This window comes from Coturnix japonica, chromosome 6 (assembly GCF_054131305.1).
Source record: "Coturnix japonica strain WE chromosome 6, WE-NBRP24, whole genome shotgun sequence".
NCBI classification, from domain to species: domain Eukaryota; kingdom Metazoa; phylum Chordata; class Aves; order Galliformes; family Phasianidae; genus Coturnix; species Coturnix japonica.
Genome location: NC_140668.1, coordinates 27,724,217 through 27,744,835, shown reverse-complemented (window position 1 = coordinate 27,744,835; position 20,619 = coordinate 27,724,217). Strand labels below are relative to the sequence as shown.

Below are 20,619 nucleotides of genomic sequence, written 5' to 3'. Positions count from 1 at the left end.
TATCGCTCAAATTAGGTATGTGGTAATGTGATTGCTCATGTCACCATTCTCCTGAAAATGATGACTTAAGTGTTTCTGCTAACTAGAAATCTTACACGTCTGTCAGATCAGTCTAGTCCTGTACCTGTCAGAGGAGCTGCCTCATCTGATAGCAATCTGTGCCCTGTTTCATATGTTAGTCAAGGATGACATCTTGATTATTTTTCTCTTGACAGAAGGCTGGAGATGCACCAAGCATGCTATGGAAATGCTATTTGCACACAATATACTTTTTACTATGCTTTGTTCTTCTTAGTTGCAACACCTTTGCGTAATCTGCTAGGCTGAGCTATGAGACTGTAAGAACTAGCAGTTTTTTGAGCTGCATGCACTTTCCTAGTTAATGCCTTTGGTTATGATATTTTTCATTTATTTTTTAAGGCATAAATAATTTCCTATGTATTTTCATGAAACATCAGTTTATCTACAAAAACACACAGACTGCATTTGTACACAAATGAAGTTGCTTTATCTTTGTACTGTTGTTGTTAGTACTATTGATCTCCTTTTTTGGTCATGATCCTAAACCAGATACCTGTTCACCACTAATATTGCTAACAGGGCAAATAATTCTACCATCAAAGTGCTCGTGTGGTCAGCCTGGGGTGGTTGCTGTGTGTAAATTCAGCATTTTAATGACTTGTTGCTAATTCTCTACTCTTATAATGGATTTGCTGTACACAGGTATATGCTACGTGATTGCCTCTGAAGATCATTTGCTCACTGATGGTAGTTTTTTTTGTGTGTCAGAATATTCCTATGTACTCATTGCTACTAAACAAAACAAAATGAAACAAATTGGAGAGATACCTTCAGCTTTAGGCTGTCCCATTGGTACCAGCCACCCCTGTCCGACTCACAGCCAGTTCCTGCTGGACTGGCAGCTGATAAGCTGGTGACCGTGAGCTGGAAGAAGTACCAAAGAGCACAGAGGGAGGAGGGGAAAGGAGCAGTGGAAAGTGCCAAGAAAAAACTGCTTAGTTTGGCAGTTAGAATAAAAGTCACCAAAGAACATGAGACTGGTAGGATTAGCAGAAGTTTTCCTGTGGTCATACACAGATCCAGGAAATTATAAAAGCAGGTAGGCTGTTTGCCATGAGTGGGAGGAAAATCTTACGGCATGAGGCACTTAGTTTTTATTTTTTTTTAATTGTACAACTGCTTCTTAACATTAGCTGTTCCATTTGAGGGGGGTTGGTATTTGGATCAGAAGCTTTTGCTTCTGGAGCTGCTGTTTCAAGTGCAGCCAGGTCAGTAGTGATGAAAGGCTGTTGCCATCCAATGGCTGTCTGTAGCTGCGTGCAAAGAGTTAGTGGTCTCCAGGTATTTCCAGAATGGCCCTCTGTGGTGTCTAACAGCTCCTGCCCATGCTGGCAAGTGGGGTGCAGAATGGGCTGTTCTGTCACCTCAGCAGTGATCCTGCCCCTCGCACCAAGCGACTGCTGTGCACAGGGAACATGCTCTTCTGCTCTGTTCCCTGTGCATAGGTATCGCTCTCTGTAGCTGCCAGCCCCCCACCTCCTTCTGGTGCTGCCTGGTTGCTTTTGATAAACGGTGTGTTTTGTTTGTGGTTTGAGGATTTTGGTCTGGTTGTTAATTCTTTGCAGTTGACTGGGAAGATCACACCTGCAGTAAGTAATAGTTCTATAGTTATCTCTATGTTCAGATCATTCAGCAGTCCTGGGAAGTTGTTATTCTTGAATGCAAGGACACAGTGGCAGAGCTGAGAACAGAGCCCGGGATTTCTTGCATCTGTGCCTGTTCTCCTATCCCTTAGAATGTTATGGAGAGAGGATTTGAAAATATACTACACTGTAAAACTTTCCTCAGTTACAAGTGGTCTCTGTTCTTTATGGTGACTGAAGAAAGCCAGATTTTAATATTAATTTAGTGTGAAGTATAGAAAGTATTTCTGTAGAAAACCAAGGTAATGAAAAGGGAAGTGAACGAGTACTTCAAGAAGCAAAAAGTTGACACTTAGTGAACACCTTACAGATGGAAAGCTTTTAAAATAACATTATATTTGTGTTTGAGCATTTATAACAATATTAGTGTTCTATAGTTTTTCCTTCTACATACAACGGCAACTTTTCCTACTTGCATAGAGAAGCTAGTGCTCTTTCTGAGTTGTCATTAAAAGTGATCAATTAACAATAAGTATATTCATTCACTCACAGCTCTGTGGCAGTCATGAACAAGTTTTCTAGGAGACAAAAAGTCTCCTGGGACTGTAGCTGGTGAAAACCTATGTCTAGATGTCAGTTGGGTTGCTTCTCCTCAAGGATGCATATGAGAAGCAGGAGAATCAAAGAGCAAAAGGTAATAGCTTTTAGGAGATCTTATCAAAGAGAGGGACACTTACAGCAGTTACCTTCCACATCCCAAAAGTGAGCGTAGACAGCAGACTGTGGTATCTAACAGCTTGTTCACACCACTGTGTGAAGCCTGAGGGAAGCTTTGTGTAGGAGGACTGAGACAGGGACAATAAATATGTACCAGTGACATGAGACTCATATTCTGTGCATGAGAGATTTAAGTTCTGGGCCTGAGTAACCAGGACTCACCAAATCAGTCTGGGACATTGACATTTTTCTCGAGCTGTCAGTATTGTGATTCAGAGAAGGAGCATGTAGAGGCTTATCCAAGTGAGCTCATATAAGCTGGGTAGCAATCATGGCGCTCACAGGAGTGCATGCTGGTGCACAGCTGGCTGCCCATGGGTAGGGCTGTCAAATAGTCATCACCAGCCCAGGTGGCTGGGTTACAGCTACCCAGCTCTGCTGGTCCTGCTCCCCTGCTTCAGCTGTGGTGACAGCTCTGTGAGGCTGGGGCTTAGGTGCTGGGTATGGCATCGGGTGCACATGGCAAACTGATGAGCTCAGGAGCTTCTGGGAGAGATCTTATGTATGGTGCAGAGGTAAAGGTACATTACTGTACGTGTACAGCAGTATAAAAATGTACTTGAACTTTGCCCCAGGACGTACACCACTGAGAACAAAGAATGAAATATGGGAACAAGTCAGTTTGGAGTTTGAAAACAATTTCTTTGGAAACATGATGAATACCAGTGGTTTCATTTATTCTACTTGAAGAACAAAGATCCTTTTCTACTTTTAATTTCCCAGCAACGATTATTACCAGTTATTTTTCTTGTAGCTTTGACCACAGTTCGTGGAGGTTTTATTAAACATGTTTTTGAAAAGTGAGTCAAAATGCCATTCTTCTCTGACTCTCTTGTGACTCTCTCTTTTTTGCTCATGTGAAACTAGAGCATATTTCCAGGCAAAGATTTGGGGCCAGATAGTACTCTCATGCTGGTGTTCATGGAATTATTCCAGATTTTGCTCATGTAATTGAAGTAAGTTTTGGCCCTTGCTATTTCAGAAGATAATATATTCATTTCAGTCCTCTGGCCTTTACATGAAACCTTGAATGCTGTATTCAGTAGGCAAGTCCCGCTTTAACTCTGAGATATTCCTAATATTGCCCATTCTCTCTTGCTTCACTTGACCTTGACACAGAGTTTCAGAGCTTTTGCTGAGATTTTGATAGCTTTCTTCAACAGGCTTTTGTTTAGGTCCCCTGTGCGTGCTCCTTTAAGGCCCTCCTACCTGGAGGGGTTTCCTATCTCTGTGTGCCCAATGGGAGGGTACGGTTTATGGCAAGATTAAATAGTTCTTGTATTTCTGTCATGCATTTAGAAGTAGGAGCTATCTATCTGGCGTTTAATTCAGGAGCTGTCATTGTATACGGATGGCTAGGTAGCTGCCAAGCTAGGAAACTGCCTGAACCTTAGCGCTGGAGAGCTGAGACACAACAACCTGTCATCTTCTGAACCTTACAAACACACAGGCATGTACACGCAGACGTATAGAGGCAATTTCAGTGAAAGGAGTATTGCTTTTGCCCGTTGCTGCTCCAAATTCAAAGTGTGTATCAGTCAGGGTGCTTTTGTGTGCTTCAACTCCACTTCTGCTGCAGTAGCTACAGAAACCCAAAGTTTTACCTCACCAGGCAGAACAAGTGCCCTTTGTTACCTAGACAGATTACAGCTTTTTCTAAAGTCTGCTCTTCATAAAAGCCCAGCTTGAACAGTGGAAATTCTGACTTGCCTCAGATACTGAGGAGACTTTTATAGTTTCAAGTAGCTCCAGGGTTGTATTTTAAAAGTTGAATTTCATCACATGTTTCAAGTTTGGTGGAAAGAAAAAAAAAAAAAAAGACATGATATTTTTAGCAGAAAAAAGTCCGCCCCACACCTTTTTTCTCAACAGATGTTTCATCTCAATCATATCCAAACCTCAAAGCACAAGTAGCAGTCAACCTTATTCTCCTGTGGAGAGAAAGATAAAATGTAATTTGTTTGGAAGAGCGTTGGTTTTTCTTTTTGGTGGAGTTTTTTTTGTTTTTTTTTTGTTTCTTTTTTTTTTTTTGTAACCACAACTGGTTTGTGAGTAAAAGCAAATAATAAATGCAGCACTGTGGGGTTGTGGAAATGAACCCGAAGCAACATTTCTGCTCTTGAAAGAGCTCCGAGTCCAGCTGCTCTTGTTAGATGGAAAGTCCCAACCCCCAGCCTACCAAAAAAATAAAAATCAGATTTTTCTTTCTTTATAAATCTGATCCAACAATCCAGGTCCTTTCACTGGTAAAAGATGTTAGAGAAAGTGCCCAGCTTTGTACTGAAAAGGATTTAAAACTGTCAGGGTAACGAAAAGAGAGAGAAGGAATCGTAGCTCTAAAAGAAGATACCCAGAAGTAAAAGAGCTGCTACCCAAGGAATTTCATGGGGCTCTGGAGCAGCATGGCGGCTGGGCATGGGGCTCAGTGCTGAGGGGAGCCCAGGAACCCTGAACTGCGCACACAAGAAGTTTATTTAGGGGAAAGTTGCAGTCCCTCTTATGGATCTCTAGGTGAGAATGTTGTGTGCTACTGCAGACCCTTTTATCATCTGAGTCAACAGTGGGCCCTGGAAGCTGGCAAGGCCAAGTGTACCTGGGGTGCATCCAGCACTTGCCAGCCTGGTGAGGGAGAGGCCCAAGCGAATGGCATGGAGCTGTGTCAGGAGTGGGTCGGGGGTTAAGGAAAGGGTCTGCACCAGGGGTGGCAGGCATGGAACAGGCTGCCCCAGGGCAGTGGGCATGGCCCCAAGCTGCTGGAGCTCAAGCATTTGAATAAGGCTCTCAAAAAATGTTTTTATTTTTTGGGTGGTCTGTGTAGAGCCAGGAGTTGGACTCAGTGATCCTTGCGGGTCCCTTCCAACTTGGTAAGTTTTCTGTAAAGTTCTTACAGAGAGAGGAGCCATCCAGGTGCAAAAGGATGTTCTTGGCAAAGCACTGTTGGGATGAAGATTGCTTCCCGTGCCTGCAGCAGGACATTCCAGGACCTGCTCCGAGCACCCATTGTGCCTGGTACAGGCTGCCAGTGCCGTACAGTGGCTGCTGCTTAGGCTCTGCTGCAAGTTGTAACTGCAGGCCAGATTTCAAGACATTATGTCTGAACAAAAATTCACTATGATGCTGTTTAGGAGGATATTGCAGAGTTTTCTACCAAAAGGGTAGCTGCAGGGGGAAGCTGACTCTTGGGCTGCAAAACACATGGGCTATCTAGAACAATAGGATGTGCTGGTTCACCAGTAAGCATGCTCCAGACTGTATCCAAACTGTGCCTACTTATACATTTTAAGCAGTGTGCAGCACAGCAGATTTCCATCTCTAATTCTGATCTTTGGGCTGTTCAGTGGTTATTAATAATAGTGTATTTGCTGTGTGGAAATAATTTCTTGTTATGAGATCCTGTGTGCCCTCTAGACTTTAAGTAAGTTGTTGGTGTGTAGCTTAGATAAAAGTTTATTTCTCTGAATGTTTTACAGAATGTGAGGTATCACCTCAGTACCATTCCTCATCCACATCTGAATGTGACAAGAACATGCTTGTCCATGTATGCGTATTTGTGGGACTATTAGTTAATATATTGCTTTCTATTCGTATGGTGTGTTGTGGATGAATCTCCATTTTCCCCTCCTCTTGCAGTGAAATGTAGGACTCTGCAGATGGGAACACCAAACCTGCTACTGAATATTAATTATCAGAGAGCTTTTCAGAGGTGCATCTGATTCAGCACAGCCAAAATAATGTTGCAGTACAGGTCCACAGCACTGCTCTCTATACAAGACTAATTTTGTGAGTCAGAGTGATGTTCTTCATGGGAAACATTTTTGATGAAATGAATCTTACAGCTCAAATACCTTCAGAGGCCCCGTTATCATAGCAAGGTGGAAACAGGATTTTCCCATTGAACATCTGAGTTAGATGGGAACGAGTTGATATCAAAGCCTGCATTATTAATAACATTACCTACTCAGTCTCCATTTGAATAAAGGGTTATGTAGTGTCTGTTTTTTTCCTTCTTGTTCTTCCTTTGTGAATCTCAGGGGAAGAAAAAATCTGAAGAGACAAGAATTTAAAGACGGAACAACTTATGTGAACATGCATATTTGCAGCTTATACTGTGAAAAGATTTTAAAAAGCAAAATTATTACCAGTTACTAAACAAGATCACTGCATAACCGTATTTAGAGAAGAGAGGTCTGGCTTCTTTTGCTTTAAGCTACAAATGATCACTTGGTGTCCCCATCTGTCACTGTTCAGCAACAGAATTTAGCACTTTGTAGGTCCATTCAGGGCTCCAGGGACACATAGCACTGTTAGATAGTGCTAAGCGGTCCATATGACAGTGACAGTTTTCACTTAGGAAGTACTTACCGACATTAAATGGCACGTCTAGTTATAGCAGATTGAGTTCTGTTAATGTGGCTTTTGATATGCCCACTGATCAAACACAAATCTGGCAGCTACAGTTGTCATCCTGAACTGTTCTGACCAGAGTTTATAGAGATCGCCCCCCCTCACCAGCCTCCTTTTAGGTAGAGGAGGGGTGGGAGAAATTATCTCCTTTGATCTCCAATGAGGAAGGGGAAAAAAAAAGACTGTTCTGTTCAGGCTTTTGGCTAACACAACAAACAGTGTTTAAAATTTAACTTTGCTTAATTAATTAGTAATTCTGTTTAGTGCTGTCTGATCTTCATCCAAAAGGTATTTTGAAGCTTGAGAACTGAACATCAAAGTGTATTAGGTGAAGATGGTCAAGTAAGGCATTTAATCTGGCAGTTGTTGATGAAATACAGCCAGTTGGGAAACTAATTGGAAATGGGAATCATAATCTGGCAAAATTCAGCAAACTCCCTCCCTTCAGCAAACTTGCTCTACAGAGAGTGCGAGAGGTCTGGGTTTAGTGTTTAAGGCTGTATGAGTTATGTGCTAGTTAGCAGAGGAGAGAGACTGTATTGCCCTTTGTGCCTGCATCCTTGGTACAAAACTTTTTTTTTGTGGTAGGAAAATAAAAAATTGCCCCTCAACCTGATGTCCAAAACAAGATGCCAGAACTAAACATGTTTTTGTTTGATGATTCTATATTGAGCTTTGTGGATTTATACATGTGAAGTTATCAGGGCTGATGTGAATTGATGCTTTGTGGGAGGTGGTGTTGCGCAGACCTGTGAGTCTGAGTACTACTTATTCATGAGACAAAATGCCTTGTGATAACATCTGAGTGATCTTCAGCATAGCAATTCTGAGATGTCCTAGTGGTGACTTGTCAACTAGAGTCTGATGCGTGAATGATTGAAACATTTTGGGTTGTTGTTTTTATGCAAGCCATCACATGTTCTGAATCACCATTCCTCTGTTCTGTGCTTAATGTCTCTGTCCAGTTGGGCGCTGGCAGCAACATTGTGATTTTTTTTTTTTCTCTGCTCTGTGATGTGTAATCAAACCCTTAATTTGTGTTGTGACCAACAAGTAATGCTGGAACAGAAGAAAATGGCTTCTCTCCATATTTTCAGGTTAAAATTCCTGTCCTTGACTAGTACGAAGCACTGCTGGTACAACTCCTGGTAAATTGGTTTTGATTTGTCCCACTGGACTTAAAATGGACAATTAATTTCCCTACAGTAAGTTTCAGAGAAGGCAGCTTGATCTTTGTTGTTTTGAAGGGTGTGCCTAATTCATCAGCTTCAGCTTTCAGCCAGAGAAAGTTGAATACATGTTTTTGGCAGCGACCCAGCACGAGCCTGTTTTTCTATGTATTCGCTCTTCTGGTGGCTGTGGAACAGGAATGTTACTCACTACTTAGTCCAGTTCTGCTTATGGACATTAGCCACTGGAGAAGAGGACCTTCACTCAAGTAAAGCTATCTCCACCAGGGGTGTATTTCAGTCAACTCCTATGGAATAGAACCAACACGTGTGCTTACTGGGGATGATATTTCTTAATTCCTGGCCTCCAAGAGAATCTAAAAATGGGATCTGAAAGTGAGTTTAAGTGTTAACTATGGGACTTCTCAAGAACTATCAAACATAGTTGTTACTCCTCTGGTTGTTGTGCATTCAGCAAAGAATGTCAGTTACGTTTGTCAAACCTGATTGGCAATGACAAAAATGTTGACGGACCCAGATAATTTAGACATCAGGGACTTCAAGAACAGCAACACAGTTGATTCTCTTTCTATCCCTTTGGTCCTCTTTGTCTGACTCTTTAGTTCTGCTGTGTCTGCTACATCTATAAATTGGAAGTGAAACCCTTGCCTTGTTGGCATCAATAGGAATTTTAGTACTGAGCTCACTTGGACAATCAGTTCCACCTGTCCAATACTGCTACTGAGGTTCCATTTGAACTCTTACCAAACTGCTTGTGACTTCATCTCTGTGCCTTGATATTGTCTATTTACTTCAACATTTTCCTTTTTTTATCCTTCTCCCTCACAAGACTCAGATTCTAGAGAGTGGTTCGTTGTTTCCCCATGTGCACAGTCCCATTGTTTCTGCAGGATTAAAGAATTGCTTAGAATCCAATCTATCCAACTTGAAGGGAAGTCTAATAATATTTTACTCTAGAAGATTTTGTCTCACTTATACCAGATGCTGACTTTCATAGGTGGCATTTTTGTCAGTTCTCTGATTTTACCTTTGCTCTGCTTTCTCTCAAAAATTACTCAGTAATGACCCTGACGTTAAGATAATAGTTACCTAACATCCAGTCATAATTTATCACTGTGGAATTGCATAGCATCTCCCATAGTTCTGCTTTCAGAGTTAAGGCCTGTGATCCATCAAATACCTTTCTAAATGGCTGTCATCCCAAATAGGCTCTGAAGTAGTTTGAATTCAGCCTGGGCTCTCATAACTGCTGTGTAAATTTTGCCTTGGTAGCTGTCACTTAGCCATGAGCATTCATCACAGTTGCATCCTTTTTTGTTTCTGGGCACAAGATCTTCCTAATCCTGATGATTAAAATGCTCAGTAAAGTTGAAAAACAGAGTGAAGTTGCCCTTACTTTGAGAAAGAAGATAATCTGCTACAAAAGCACGGTGCCTTGCTCAGATGAGATTTGGAGAACTCTGAAATGGGAATCCACCTGAGTGAAAATTTTAACAGTCACTTTTTGACCTGAGTGCAGCCCAGTTTTGGCTGTCTGTTTTTCCCCTCCTATTCTGAGATATAAGATGGAAGTGAAGGAGGAAAGCTTTCACTGCCTGTATTTGATATGATATACTCGGTGCACTCAGCACAGCAATCCAGGATTTTTTTATTGTTTTGTGCAGATTCCTAAGGAGCAGTTGGAATTATCACCCACTGCTTTTCATAGAAATGAATACATCTTTGGGAAAAAAAAAAAAAAAAAAAAAAAAGGACTTAATTCTTCAAGGATAATCCTTTATACCTTTAAACTGGTGCTCATTCTCTCCCTCTCTTCCTCACCCCCTCAATTATGAGCAATTGTGTGGTAGTAATTAACAATCTTAGAGAGAAACATCTGCTAGTACACTTAAGCCAGTCAGTTTGTTTTTCATGAAAGAATGGTATTTCACAATTTTTCCAAGTTAATATTTTTCCTTTATTGTCTTTCCAATTTCAAATATTGTCCAGACGCATTTTTATAGTGTCTTAAGGTTATAGAAGTGAATACAAGACCATTAATAATGAACAAGAAAAGAGAACATCATAAAGAAAACATATGCAGTATTTCAATTCATGAAACATTCTGTTAGGGAACATTGTTTTTGAGAGCATATGGTTATTCCCACAAGAAGCAATAAATATATATATATTTTCTCTTGTTGTGGATTCCCACAACAACAAGGGTAGGCTTCTCAGTGTATTAATCTGTACAGAGCATTCTTTCTGTCAGGACTTGTTATCTGAGTGGGGAGGTAGGTAAGTATTTTTGCACAGATATTTCATATGCGGACCTATTTTTGATGGCCTAGACTTTGGAAACACCAGTCTATTAATTCTCCACGCTCCTTTGAGATAGCAATCTTGTCTGGTCTCATTTGATATCATTGGCAGAGCTGAAAGGAAGTTCACATTGTGAATACAGCTGAACCTTGGCATGCAGCTCACTGGTGGATCTCTGTTTACGGGCTGCCAGTTTCAACTGTCCCAGGAAGACATTCTCATTTCATTTATAAGTAGGTTCAGCACGTGTTTGTATCCTTCATGAAACTGAGAGCATGTCTGTAGTTGAAACTAAGTATAGAGGCAGAATACCAAATATTTTTTCTCCTTGGACAAAACAGTCATATTCTAGTCTATATATTTTTAGATGTTCATTGGATTTGGATACAGCACACAAGGATATGCGGGCAAACACATTTGATCACTCATAAATATCACTTTAATACCTCCATATTCTCCTTTAAAATTTCCTCATTTAGACTTCATTTTTCCGTGCTGAATGAAACTTGACATCAGGATGAGATCACCAGATTTCCCTATTTCATCTGAGCTCCAAAATGAATAACTGATTTCAAAGGATAATTCCCTGGAGCAGCAAGGCCAATGAGTTCTTCAGATCAAAGGTCAGCAAAGCTCAAAGAGGATAATTTCTGGCATACAGTATTTAAACTCTCTCAAGGAGCGTAGTGCAAGAAGTATCTTCTCCTTTCCCAATAGTTGAACTCTTGTTTTTTGAGAAGACTAATTTGTCAGAGCACATTTTTCCTCTGTTACATAAATTATACATTAAAGTGAAAGCTTCCTATCTGAACACGCGTACTGTACATCCAGAAAGTTTATTAAACTTGCCAGTGGAAGGGCTGTTCCTGAACCCAGAAGGTAACTCTGTGCCCTTGGCATCATTCCTCTCTGACAAACCCCGTGGCCTCAGAGCTCTGGTGCTTCATGCACATGCAGGTGGCTGTCAGAGCAGCACAAAAACGTAGTGGTGAATGCTCTTCAAGATGCTTCAACAGAAAGAAAATACATATATAAGCAGAGCACTGGGGCAAGGAACAGTCACCTTGTGCAGGATCTGCTCCTCAAAGCCCAAAGTGTGAGATGCTGATGTCATTTGAGATGCTTGTCCCTTGTGAGTTAAAAGACCCCTGTAGAAGTCTTTTGGACATTACATATATCCTTGTACAATTTGTGATGTGGTGGATTTTTTTCTTCAAGTTGTCCAGTGTTCCAACAAAGCTAAGGGACATACCAGACTTACGTTCATTTATTTCACATTCACTAGAGACAGATTGTGAGGGATTGTAAAAGTTCCCCATGCAAGTGTTTCTGTTAGGTTAGTTAAATCTGTCCATGTGGGGAGCTGGTCACTCACACAAAGGAGCCACTCAAAATCCAGGCACACATTTAATTGTTAGGAAGAGCCACTGTTATGTAACTGCTCGTTACGAATGCCCATGTTACATCTTCATTTCCTGTTTTTGGAATGAAGCAACATTGCTGACTTAGGATAGATAACCAAATGTTCTTTTGTATTTGTTTGTGGTATTGTTGGTCTATGTGTATGGAGGGGGGGGGGAAGAAGTGGGGGAGGAGGGGCGGCATCGTGTGGAATTTCCAGGAATCTGGAGATGCATTTATGGACAGAGATTGTAAAACATATGGCCCTTCTTCAGATATACTCCAGAGTTCTGTATTGCACATAATGTTTATCGTGTGTGCCTTCATTTTGGTAAGCACTTTACAAAAACCTCTTAATAAACAATCTTTGCTCATCTGATAATACCAGATTAAGTGGACAAGGAAACAAACTTGTTGTGATGTGAACTTTCTTTTTATTCCTTCCCAGTTAGCTGTGTTTGGTGTAGGGAAGTAGAAATGTGGTGTCTGAGTAGAAATCAAAGTCTATCACTGTGTGAGTATGTGTATATTGCAGTCCATGCCTGCAGTGTGGCAGTGTGACTGCTGAGGCAGAAATGCTTTTGGGATTTCTGAGAGTATGAATTTAAGGCAGGTTAATTTGAGGGTTTTGGTTTTTTTTTGCATGCATGCAAATGCTGCAGCACAAGGGAAAAGTACTGACTTGCAGGACCACAGTCTAGCAACATTTATTTGGATGGGAGAAAAGAGAATTACTGCTGTGCTTAATGAGGTATGGCCATAGCGTTGTTGGCAGAAGTGTATGGTTCTAAAAAAGTATATCTAAAAGGTTCCAGAGTAGGCTTGAAAATCTCTGTATATTCCTATAACACTATTTTAGACAGAATTCAATTTTTGAGATTGAATTTCATCATGTGCAGGGCTGAGTTCCCCTGCAGGAGCCAAAGGTACAGTTAGTAAGTTCCTGGATATTTGTCTTTTAAGCTGCTTGAGAAGCGTATGTGTCCTGCTGATGTGATGTGTTGTGATACGTGTTTGATAGCTGATAATATTTTGATGCTTCTTCTGAATACTACTGACTCATGTAAGTGTGAGAATGTTTTAACTTCAAATTTAGGTGAAATACGCTTTTCCATGTATAATTTTAAAGAAATCACAGCTTTAACCATTTTGGCAGGTTATTGTTACCTTTTTGGAAAGTCATACAGTTTATGTGTATTTGAAGAGGGAAACTGGAGAGGAAAGAGGACTTCATTTCAGCTTCACTACTCCAGTCGCTGCTGGTGAATGCAATGTGTTTTGCAACATGTCACATACTTGCAATATTTTGCAAAATTATTCAACTTATTTACAATAACAGTTCTGCTGACTTGTATTTTCATAATACTCTGTTTGAACCTCCCGTGACTCTGGTGATATTTGTAGGAGTGTCTGTGTACCAAAAGCTGTTGCTAGATTGTCTGCTGAAATTATCCTAGATGTGCAGTGAACACAAAAGCAAATCAAGTATAATGATCCTCTCACACGGGTTTGCTGAAATCAATTTCACCCTATATATGATGACAAATTTGCAAATATAAGACTGCTTTGACATTTTCTTATAAATGTTTTTTTCTTAAATATATTTTTTGCAGTGGCTTTGCCTCCAGAGAAGACAGATGGAGTTTGCAGTGGAGATGAAAAGAAAGTAGAAAAAGAAAGTGACACACGCGCAGGTTCCAAGAAGCAACTAAAATTTGAAGTAAGTTTTCTGTATTCTGAAGTTTCTCTGTAGTGACATAATTAAGGTAGAAAAATAGCTTGTAGATCAAACAGTGCATGTATATAGATCTTTCCAGCATAATAGGTAAGGGGTGGAGTAGAACTGGTACAATTCTCAGTGTCTTAGTGTTGGTGATATTGGTCTTTTAGATTAGTGTGTTTTATGTCTGGGTTTAAACGGAATGATGATAATTCCTTGGTAGGCTCTGAAATGTACAGGAAGAAGAGGTGTTCATTTTAATCCTCTGTCTATGATCCTTTTAGAAGTAATTTATTATGCCACCTCCTGTGTTATGAGGTTGACTTGTGTGGATTGTTGCACTTGGTTGAATCTTGACTTAGATATTTGTGAAAGTTTCCTTATCCATCAGCCTCCTGTGGCTGGGCCTCCAAAGTGAAAAGACCCTCACATGCTACAGTGTATATCCACCTGATCAGATGGCAGGAGGATGAGGATCCTGGGGGCAATAAGTTGGATGCTCTATTTTCTTGCAGACACACAAAACCTGGCAGACATTGTGCTCAGTTGGCAGGTTTTGTTTGTATAGGGAGCAATTTAATAAATATGAGTATTGAAACGTGCTGTCATCCAGCTAGAGGGTTGTCTGTCATGGTGAACAGAAAGATGCTCTGGTACTGGCAAGAAACAGCATGAGTTTTCATCTCTCTACGCTCCAGAAGACATGGCAGATTTCTACCTTTAGTGCTGTCAGCCTGTCACAGTAATGAGCTTTGCGTTCCTCAATTGTTATTTAAAAGACCACGCAGCCACCTTGCAGCATGGCTGGGCGCTCATTTCCTTCTCCGGAGCAGGTTTAGTAGTCTGGTACAATTTATTTTTTACTGTTTTAGGCTGATTAAAAGGAGGCAGCTCAGCTGTTGCTAGGTGCTGCTGTGCCTTCAGGGGGAGGTGACTTTCCTACCTTTTTTTTTTTTTTTTTTTTGCAAAGCGATAACTCTTCTTTGTAGGCACATTTTATATTCTCCTTTGAGTAGCAGATATTTGCAGACAGGAAAGGCATGATAAATTGCAATTAACAGTGCCTTCTTATTGGAACATTAGAGGACACCTGTCAACATGGTTGGTGCCAGTATAGCTGGAACTCCACCGTACCGGCAAAGTCTGTGTTTGTTCCCAAGTAGTTCTTGGCATGCCATAAAGGTTAGCACTTGGTACCAGGCTCCATGACTAATGCAGGGAAGATTGCCATGGCTCTTAACTAAGCAGAGCACATCCTCACATAAAGATGTTATGTTAGGCAGTGAGGGACAGAGAAGGATTAATGTGTGGCAAGGAACCAAGTATTGATATTTTTTTCCCTTGTTCTGGAAATGAAAGTTTTCTAACTATGTAAGCTAGGGGCTACGCGATTGGTAAATGTTTAAAAGGTGTAAAAGAATCAGAAACGTGAGTGCTGAGACAAGGGGTCTAAATGTGAGGTGAACGCGATTTGGCTTTTAAAGGTGCTGGAAATGTTTGTGTAATATGAAACGGTGTTTCCACAGTAGAGTGTGGGGCACTTGGCAGCTTTCAGCCAGGCTTGTTACAACGGAGAGGAGCCTGCCTTTGAACTCAGCAGGGGACAGGGAGACGGGTAACTGCTGTAGGGAATTGGTTTCAAGTCAGAAGATCAACCAGGTATTTTGAGCTCTGTCATGCTGAAGCTATTTGGAGCTGTTTATTTTACTTGTATGCAGCGGCTTTTGTCTTAATTGCACTGTAACTTTTCTGTATTGCCTTGTTGTGGCTCTGGATAATTCTAATTGCACAGGTCTTGAGAGAAAGCAAACCATTTGCACCCAGGTGACCAAAGTCAGTCGAAGAGCATCCTTTGTTCTTGACTGAAGGCTTGGTTTTGGTTTGGGGATTATTTTCCTTGAACAAATTGATTTGTTCAGGCTTTCCCCAAGTCATGCTCACTAGCAGAAGCGCAGCTCAGTAAGGGCCAGGCTCCCGGCTTGCTGCTACCTGCCTGCCTCTGGGCAGGTTCTGCATCAGCAGCTTCGTGGCACCTTGCTGGGCTGCACCAACTGGCGACCTTTGGGTATCAGGCTTCTGACTGGTCTCACTGATGGGGATTTGTGCCATTTTGTATTAATGACTGCTCCTGGGGCTATGATGTCCTACATCATACTGTGACTCTGTTTCTGTTTTCTTTCTCTTCCTGACTTAAGCAGAGTTTTCTTCCTCACTTTTCAGTGAGCAATCTTATTATATTCTAATAGCTTCAGGGACCAGTTTTCTTGTACTTCTTTGTGTTTTCTACAATGATGTAGAAAGTAGTATCTTGCAGATTGCTGCAAGCCTAGCTCAAAGGAGTTAAGATTATCATATTATTGTGATGAGACTTCTTCTATGCGGTGGACAGAGGACTCTCTGGGACATATCCTGAAAGCTTCTTCCCATGAGAGAGGGAGGGAGGGAGGAAGAAAGCAAGTAGCCTCCTTCTACAGAGTCTCCTCTGCAAACAGGCCTTTTGCTTTAGGTAATCAGCTGCTCTTTGCATGTTTCTTAGGAATTGCAATGTGATGTGTCTGTAGAGGAAGATAACAGGCAAGAATGGACCTTCACACTGTATGACTTTGATAACAACGGAAGAGTCACACGTGAGGTAAGCACAGTATTGCTGCCCCTTTGTGTGCAGCGTTTGCAAGCAAGAGTGTTTTATAACAGGAACATTCTTTCTTCTATGAAACAGAAGCGTCCTGCCAATGTAAACAGCAGTTTCCTTGGACCCTTCCCTCCTAGAAACAATCCCACCAGCAGCTTACTGTTTTATGATGAACTGTACCACTTTTGAAGCTGGTTGTTGTTTAATATCTGGGATTAGCCTTTTAAAAAACAGTGCTGGCATTTGGAGGGGAAAAATATCTGAAGCAACCGAACAACTAAACACATTGTCAAAATAAACCCCTGCAAATGTATATTGTTCTGGCTTCTATCCTGCTTTTCAGAGTTAAGCTAACCAAATAGCAAGGTTGCTTTCTGAAATTCTTTCCAGTAGGACTGACTATACTGTTCTGTTGTTTTCATGAATATTAGGCTGATCTTTGCTTTCTCTTTCCAAGTATAAATAGTGTTGATGATACTTGCTGCAGTTCCATAGTGGATGAATGCCTATCAAAGCATACCTGTGTGTATTTTCTTATTATCGGGATGTCTTCAAGTTGTATGTCATGAGAAAATAAGAGGCCAAATAAATGTTTGAATAGATTAGAGTATGGTCCTTTTTCCATCCAGGTTGAATGAAACTTCTAGAAGAGTGTGTTTTATTGAGATTTTCCACATTGTGCTGACGCTGGTTTTTGTTGCAACCTGTTTACTGGCTCCCAGGCCTTTAGGTAATCAGCTGAGAAGTGACAGTCTGTGGGCACATATGCTGGTATCTGTGAAAATTACTAAGAAATGATTGAAAGGAATAGGGTAGTTCTGAAAGTGTACTGACATTAAAAAAGGGCAGAAATTTTTCCTAGAAGACTAAAGCAAAGCTCTTCTGGCATTTATGAACAAATTGCTAAATGTGGTGGTTCACAGTTTTTAATGTGTGTGAGCATCATTTCTAGCTTTCTGTTGTCTCTATTCTGATAGTGGTTTGAATAGTCAAATAGAATCTGAGCCCCTCATATGAGACAATGAGCAGAAAGAAACGTTACAGGCTGACTCCAGTTTCCAGTGAGAACATAAGCTATGGTGAGAGGGTGGCAAGGAGAAGAAAGGAGGAAAAAGAAGAAAAGAAAAAAAAAGTATTGTCTTAGTTAATGTATGGAACTGAATGCAGAAAAGTTAAGTAGCTTGCCTGGAGTCTCACAAGAACCTAGTGGCAGATTGAAGCCAGATCTTTTGAGACCCAAGGCTAAGTCTTCATTACAAGATTATCTTAACTGTCAAGAAAGGGGAAGAAACACAAAACACAGCAGAACCAAAACCCACACACATGGGTGTCCTTTACATTCAGGCATGGAATTTCCATTAACATTAGTGGGAGTTCCATGTGCTGAACATAACGAGAATATGCTTTTAAGTATGCATACAGTAATTATTTGTGATCATGTGGTACACCAAAGGGCTTAATTTGACTGTACTTAGAGAATATGTTACAGCTAAATTCTGCTTCTCCCTGGTACAGGAGCAGGCTGCAGCTTAACTGAAACAAAATCCATGCAGGGATTGAAAATTATACTATGCTGAGGTCTAAAGGTTGCTAGAACCTGTGCCAAAAAAAAAATTCTTTTAACCAAGGGTCCAAATAGGTTGATAATTTTCAGTTCTTTGCATGTGACTGAAGATAGTAACTAATAGTATGCACCATTGCAGTTTTCCAGTTGTTATATTTTTCTTTTGCAAGCTGTTCCACTGTCATTTGTAGAAAACATCTTGTTTGGTTTTCCTTTGTTGAATCCAGATGCAATTTAAAGAGTTGTTTATGCAAGAGTGACTAATGATAGCATCTCATCCACAAAAGAGGAGTTTCTGTCTCTTCATATGATATAGAATTGCTTGTTCTATTAGGTTCTGAGACACTGACACTCAACATTGTGGACTTGATCCTGCAGCCTGTTAAACAGTTCTGCTCCTGATCCAGCAAAGGGCTTAACAATGGCAAATGTAAAAAATGTGAACAGTTTCAATTAAAATGAATGGGACACATGCTTTGAGTTAAGTGTGCAAGGCTCATTGCTGGATCAGCAACAGAACAGACAGTCTGAGGAAGAGAACTGAGTTGTAGCAGTGCCATTCAGTGAGCTGATGAAAATGTTTTCTGAACCAGTCCGCTTTTCTAAACAAAGGTCCAGTGTTCTTTTGAGAAAAGATGAGTGCAGACCTTTTCCCATCTTTGAAAATTTCACTTGACTGTCTCCTGGATTTATGACGGGATTCAATAGTGAGATGAAATTTCTTGTTAGTTTTCTATCTGCAGATCTTGAAGTGCTGTAAAAAGTGAAATCAGTGTTATCATCCTTGTTTTTCTTCTTGGAAAAGTGAGGCACTGGAAAAGGAAATGACTTGCCTGCCCACATCCATTTCATTTGATTCAAATGTGTTCTTTAAAACCTTGGACTTCATGTCCAGAGAGTTTCTAAAGGATACGGTGTAAAATGGAGTTTCTAAGAGACAAGTAGGTGGGGTGCGATAGTGCAAGTGGACTGAGTGCTTTATTCATGAAAATGTCTGAAAATTGTAAATTAGAGATGGATTCAGTGACTGGATAAAGTTTCCCTTGGGTTTTACACCATGACAAGAGCATTCAAATTCCATCTTGGTGAAATTTATTCTGGATCGTAACAACATTTTCAGAACTTAATACTGCTTTAATTTCCTTCTAGAGTTTTCTGATTTATTCCCCACTCTTTATAATTAGAAGCGCACATCTAGTCATGCTTCTTGAAGGGATACACCCTTGGAAGCGTAATTATTGGGATGGCAAATTAGAAAATCAGCAGTAGTTTCTGTTCTCAAAATACTGTTTTTTCTGCCTCAAAAGACGATCATTTTTCAGTCCTTTTGGCGTAGTGAGAGATAATTTTTCCTGTTCTAATATGTATATGACAAAAGTTGGCTAATAATGTTTCCCTTCGTTCCATAGACCATTAGAGAACAATTCGTTATGTACCTCAGGTCCTTTTAGAACTGACAGCTGCACTATAATTATCTTCATATGGATATTTGTAATCGGACTTGAAACTTGGGTAATTGAACTAATGTGTTTTGATCCGTGAGGTTTTATACTGAGCTCTGTGAATATAATTATACTTCATAAACACAGAGCGTTTTTGGTTTTGTTTTTTTTTTTTGCAGTCGGTTCTTTGTTGGGAAATATCATTGCTTTGGTGAATAGCTGCAGAAATAGGCACTCCAAAAAAGTTGCTCATCTGGAATGAAAAAGAAAAATAAAAACAACATAGGAATGTCTTCTAGACTAGTTGTGGAATAGATAGCAAGTGAAGCTCCTTTCAGGCTCCAAATAAGGATGATTCAAAAATTTACATGATCAAACAAAGCTGATGCTGCAACAAAAACATCCTGCTGTATGTAAAAATCAGACTACAAAGGAGGTACAGATAAGACATTTGTACTTTTCCTTTTTCTGCAGGAAAGGTAATGAACTGATATTGATGTTTCTCTTCATACATTTTTAATGCTGAAAATGTTCTTTGCATTTTACATTAAATACCCTTTTTTTTCTCTTCTGTTTCTTTCCATTTTTTTCCTTTTTTGTTTTGTTTTGTTCTGAGTTATTTTTGCTTGTATCTTCCTATGAGTGAAAAAGCATGAAGTTATTTCTGCGTTCAGAATTCAGCACCAATCTTTCACCTGGTGAAGGATTCTGGTTTTTAGGGTCTAGCATTTATCACCCTGACCCTTCACTTGAAATTAGCTCTCTGTGACCATTGCATTGACTCATGATAAAGCAGTGATTGAACCAACAGACAGAGAAGTCACATCTATCTGTATTTGAGGGGTCATCATTTCAGCCCCTTAAATTGGTGGGTTAGCACGAGAGAAATGTTACAAAAAGATGCTTTCCGTTTTCATTTTGAATTGAGTCAAAGGCTCAATAGCTCTAGCTATACATATTAGAAGCAAAAAGTGAAAACTGAGAATCAGGACTTGCTAAACAACATGACTTCCATTAGGAATGATGAATACTTCAACATAATTTGCTCTTGTTCTTTCTTTTGGGCCCACTAGTTTATCTGAAGTTTCTAAATTCCTGCTAATCCCCTACTTTAGATCAGTAAAGAATTCTGCAGAAAAATGTGTGAGTGCACCATACATGTGTGGCCTATACTGTGTGTTTCTTAGTATTTCTAATGCAAGAATTTCTAGCTATCTATTAAAGTTTCTCTTTTTAATATGCGTTGTTGTTACTAGCTGCTGGAAAAAATAGGATGTGAAAAACAAAGATTAACACCGTTAAACCCTTCAGCCCTGGAAAAACCAGCTGTGGTGTTCAATAGTCAAGACACAATTAAATCTGACTGTGTCATTTGCTGGTTGTTTGGATACTGCCCAAAAAGCCTTTGTTTTTCTCTTTATGGAAAATTATCACAGTTTCAGCTTTCTTACTTGATTAAAATAGCTATCCCAGCAGAAATACTGCACACTCGCAACCTTTCAAAAGTCATTTGGATTAGCACAG

At 40.2% G+C, this 20,619-nt stretch overlaps 1 protein-coding gene across 1 annotated transcript in view; it reads left to right on the top strand.

The window, feature by feature from the left end:
* NKD1 (NKD inhibitor of Wnt signaling pathway 1) overlaps positions 1 to 20,619 on the top strand; it is a 103,306-nt gene that overhangs the window by 69,560 nt on the left and 13,127 nt on the right. Inside the window, exons 5-6 of the mRNA XM_015873513.3 lie at positions 13,351 to 13,457; positions 15,994 to 16,089. Of these exons, the coding sequence (XP_015728999.2) occupies positions 13,351 to 13,457; positions 15,994 to 16,089 (203 nt within the window). The remainder of the gene's footprint in view (positions 1 to 13,350; positions 13,458 to 15,993; positions 16,090 to 20,619) is intronic.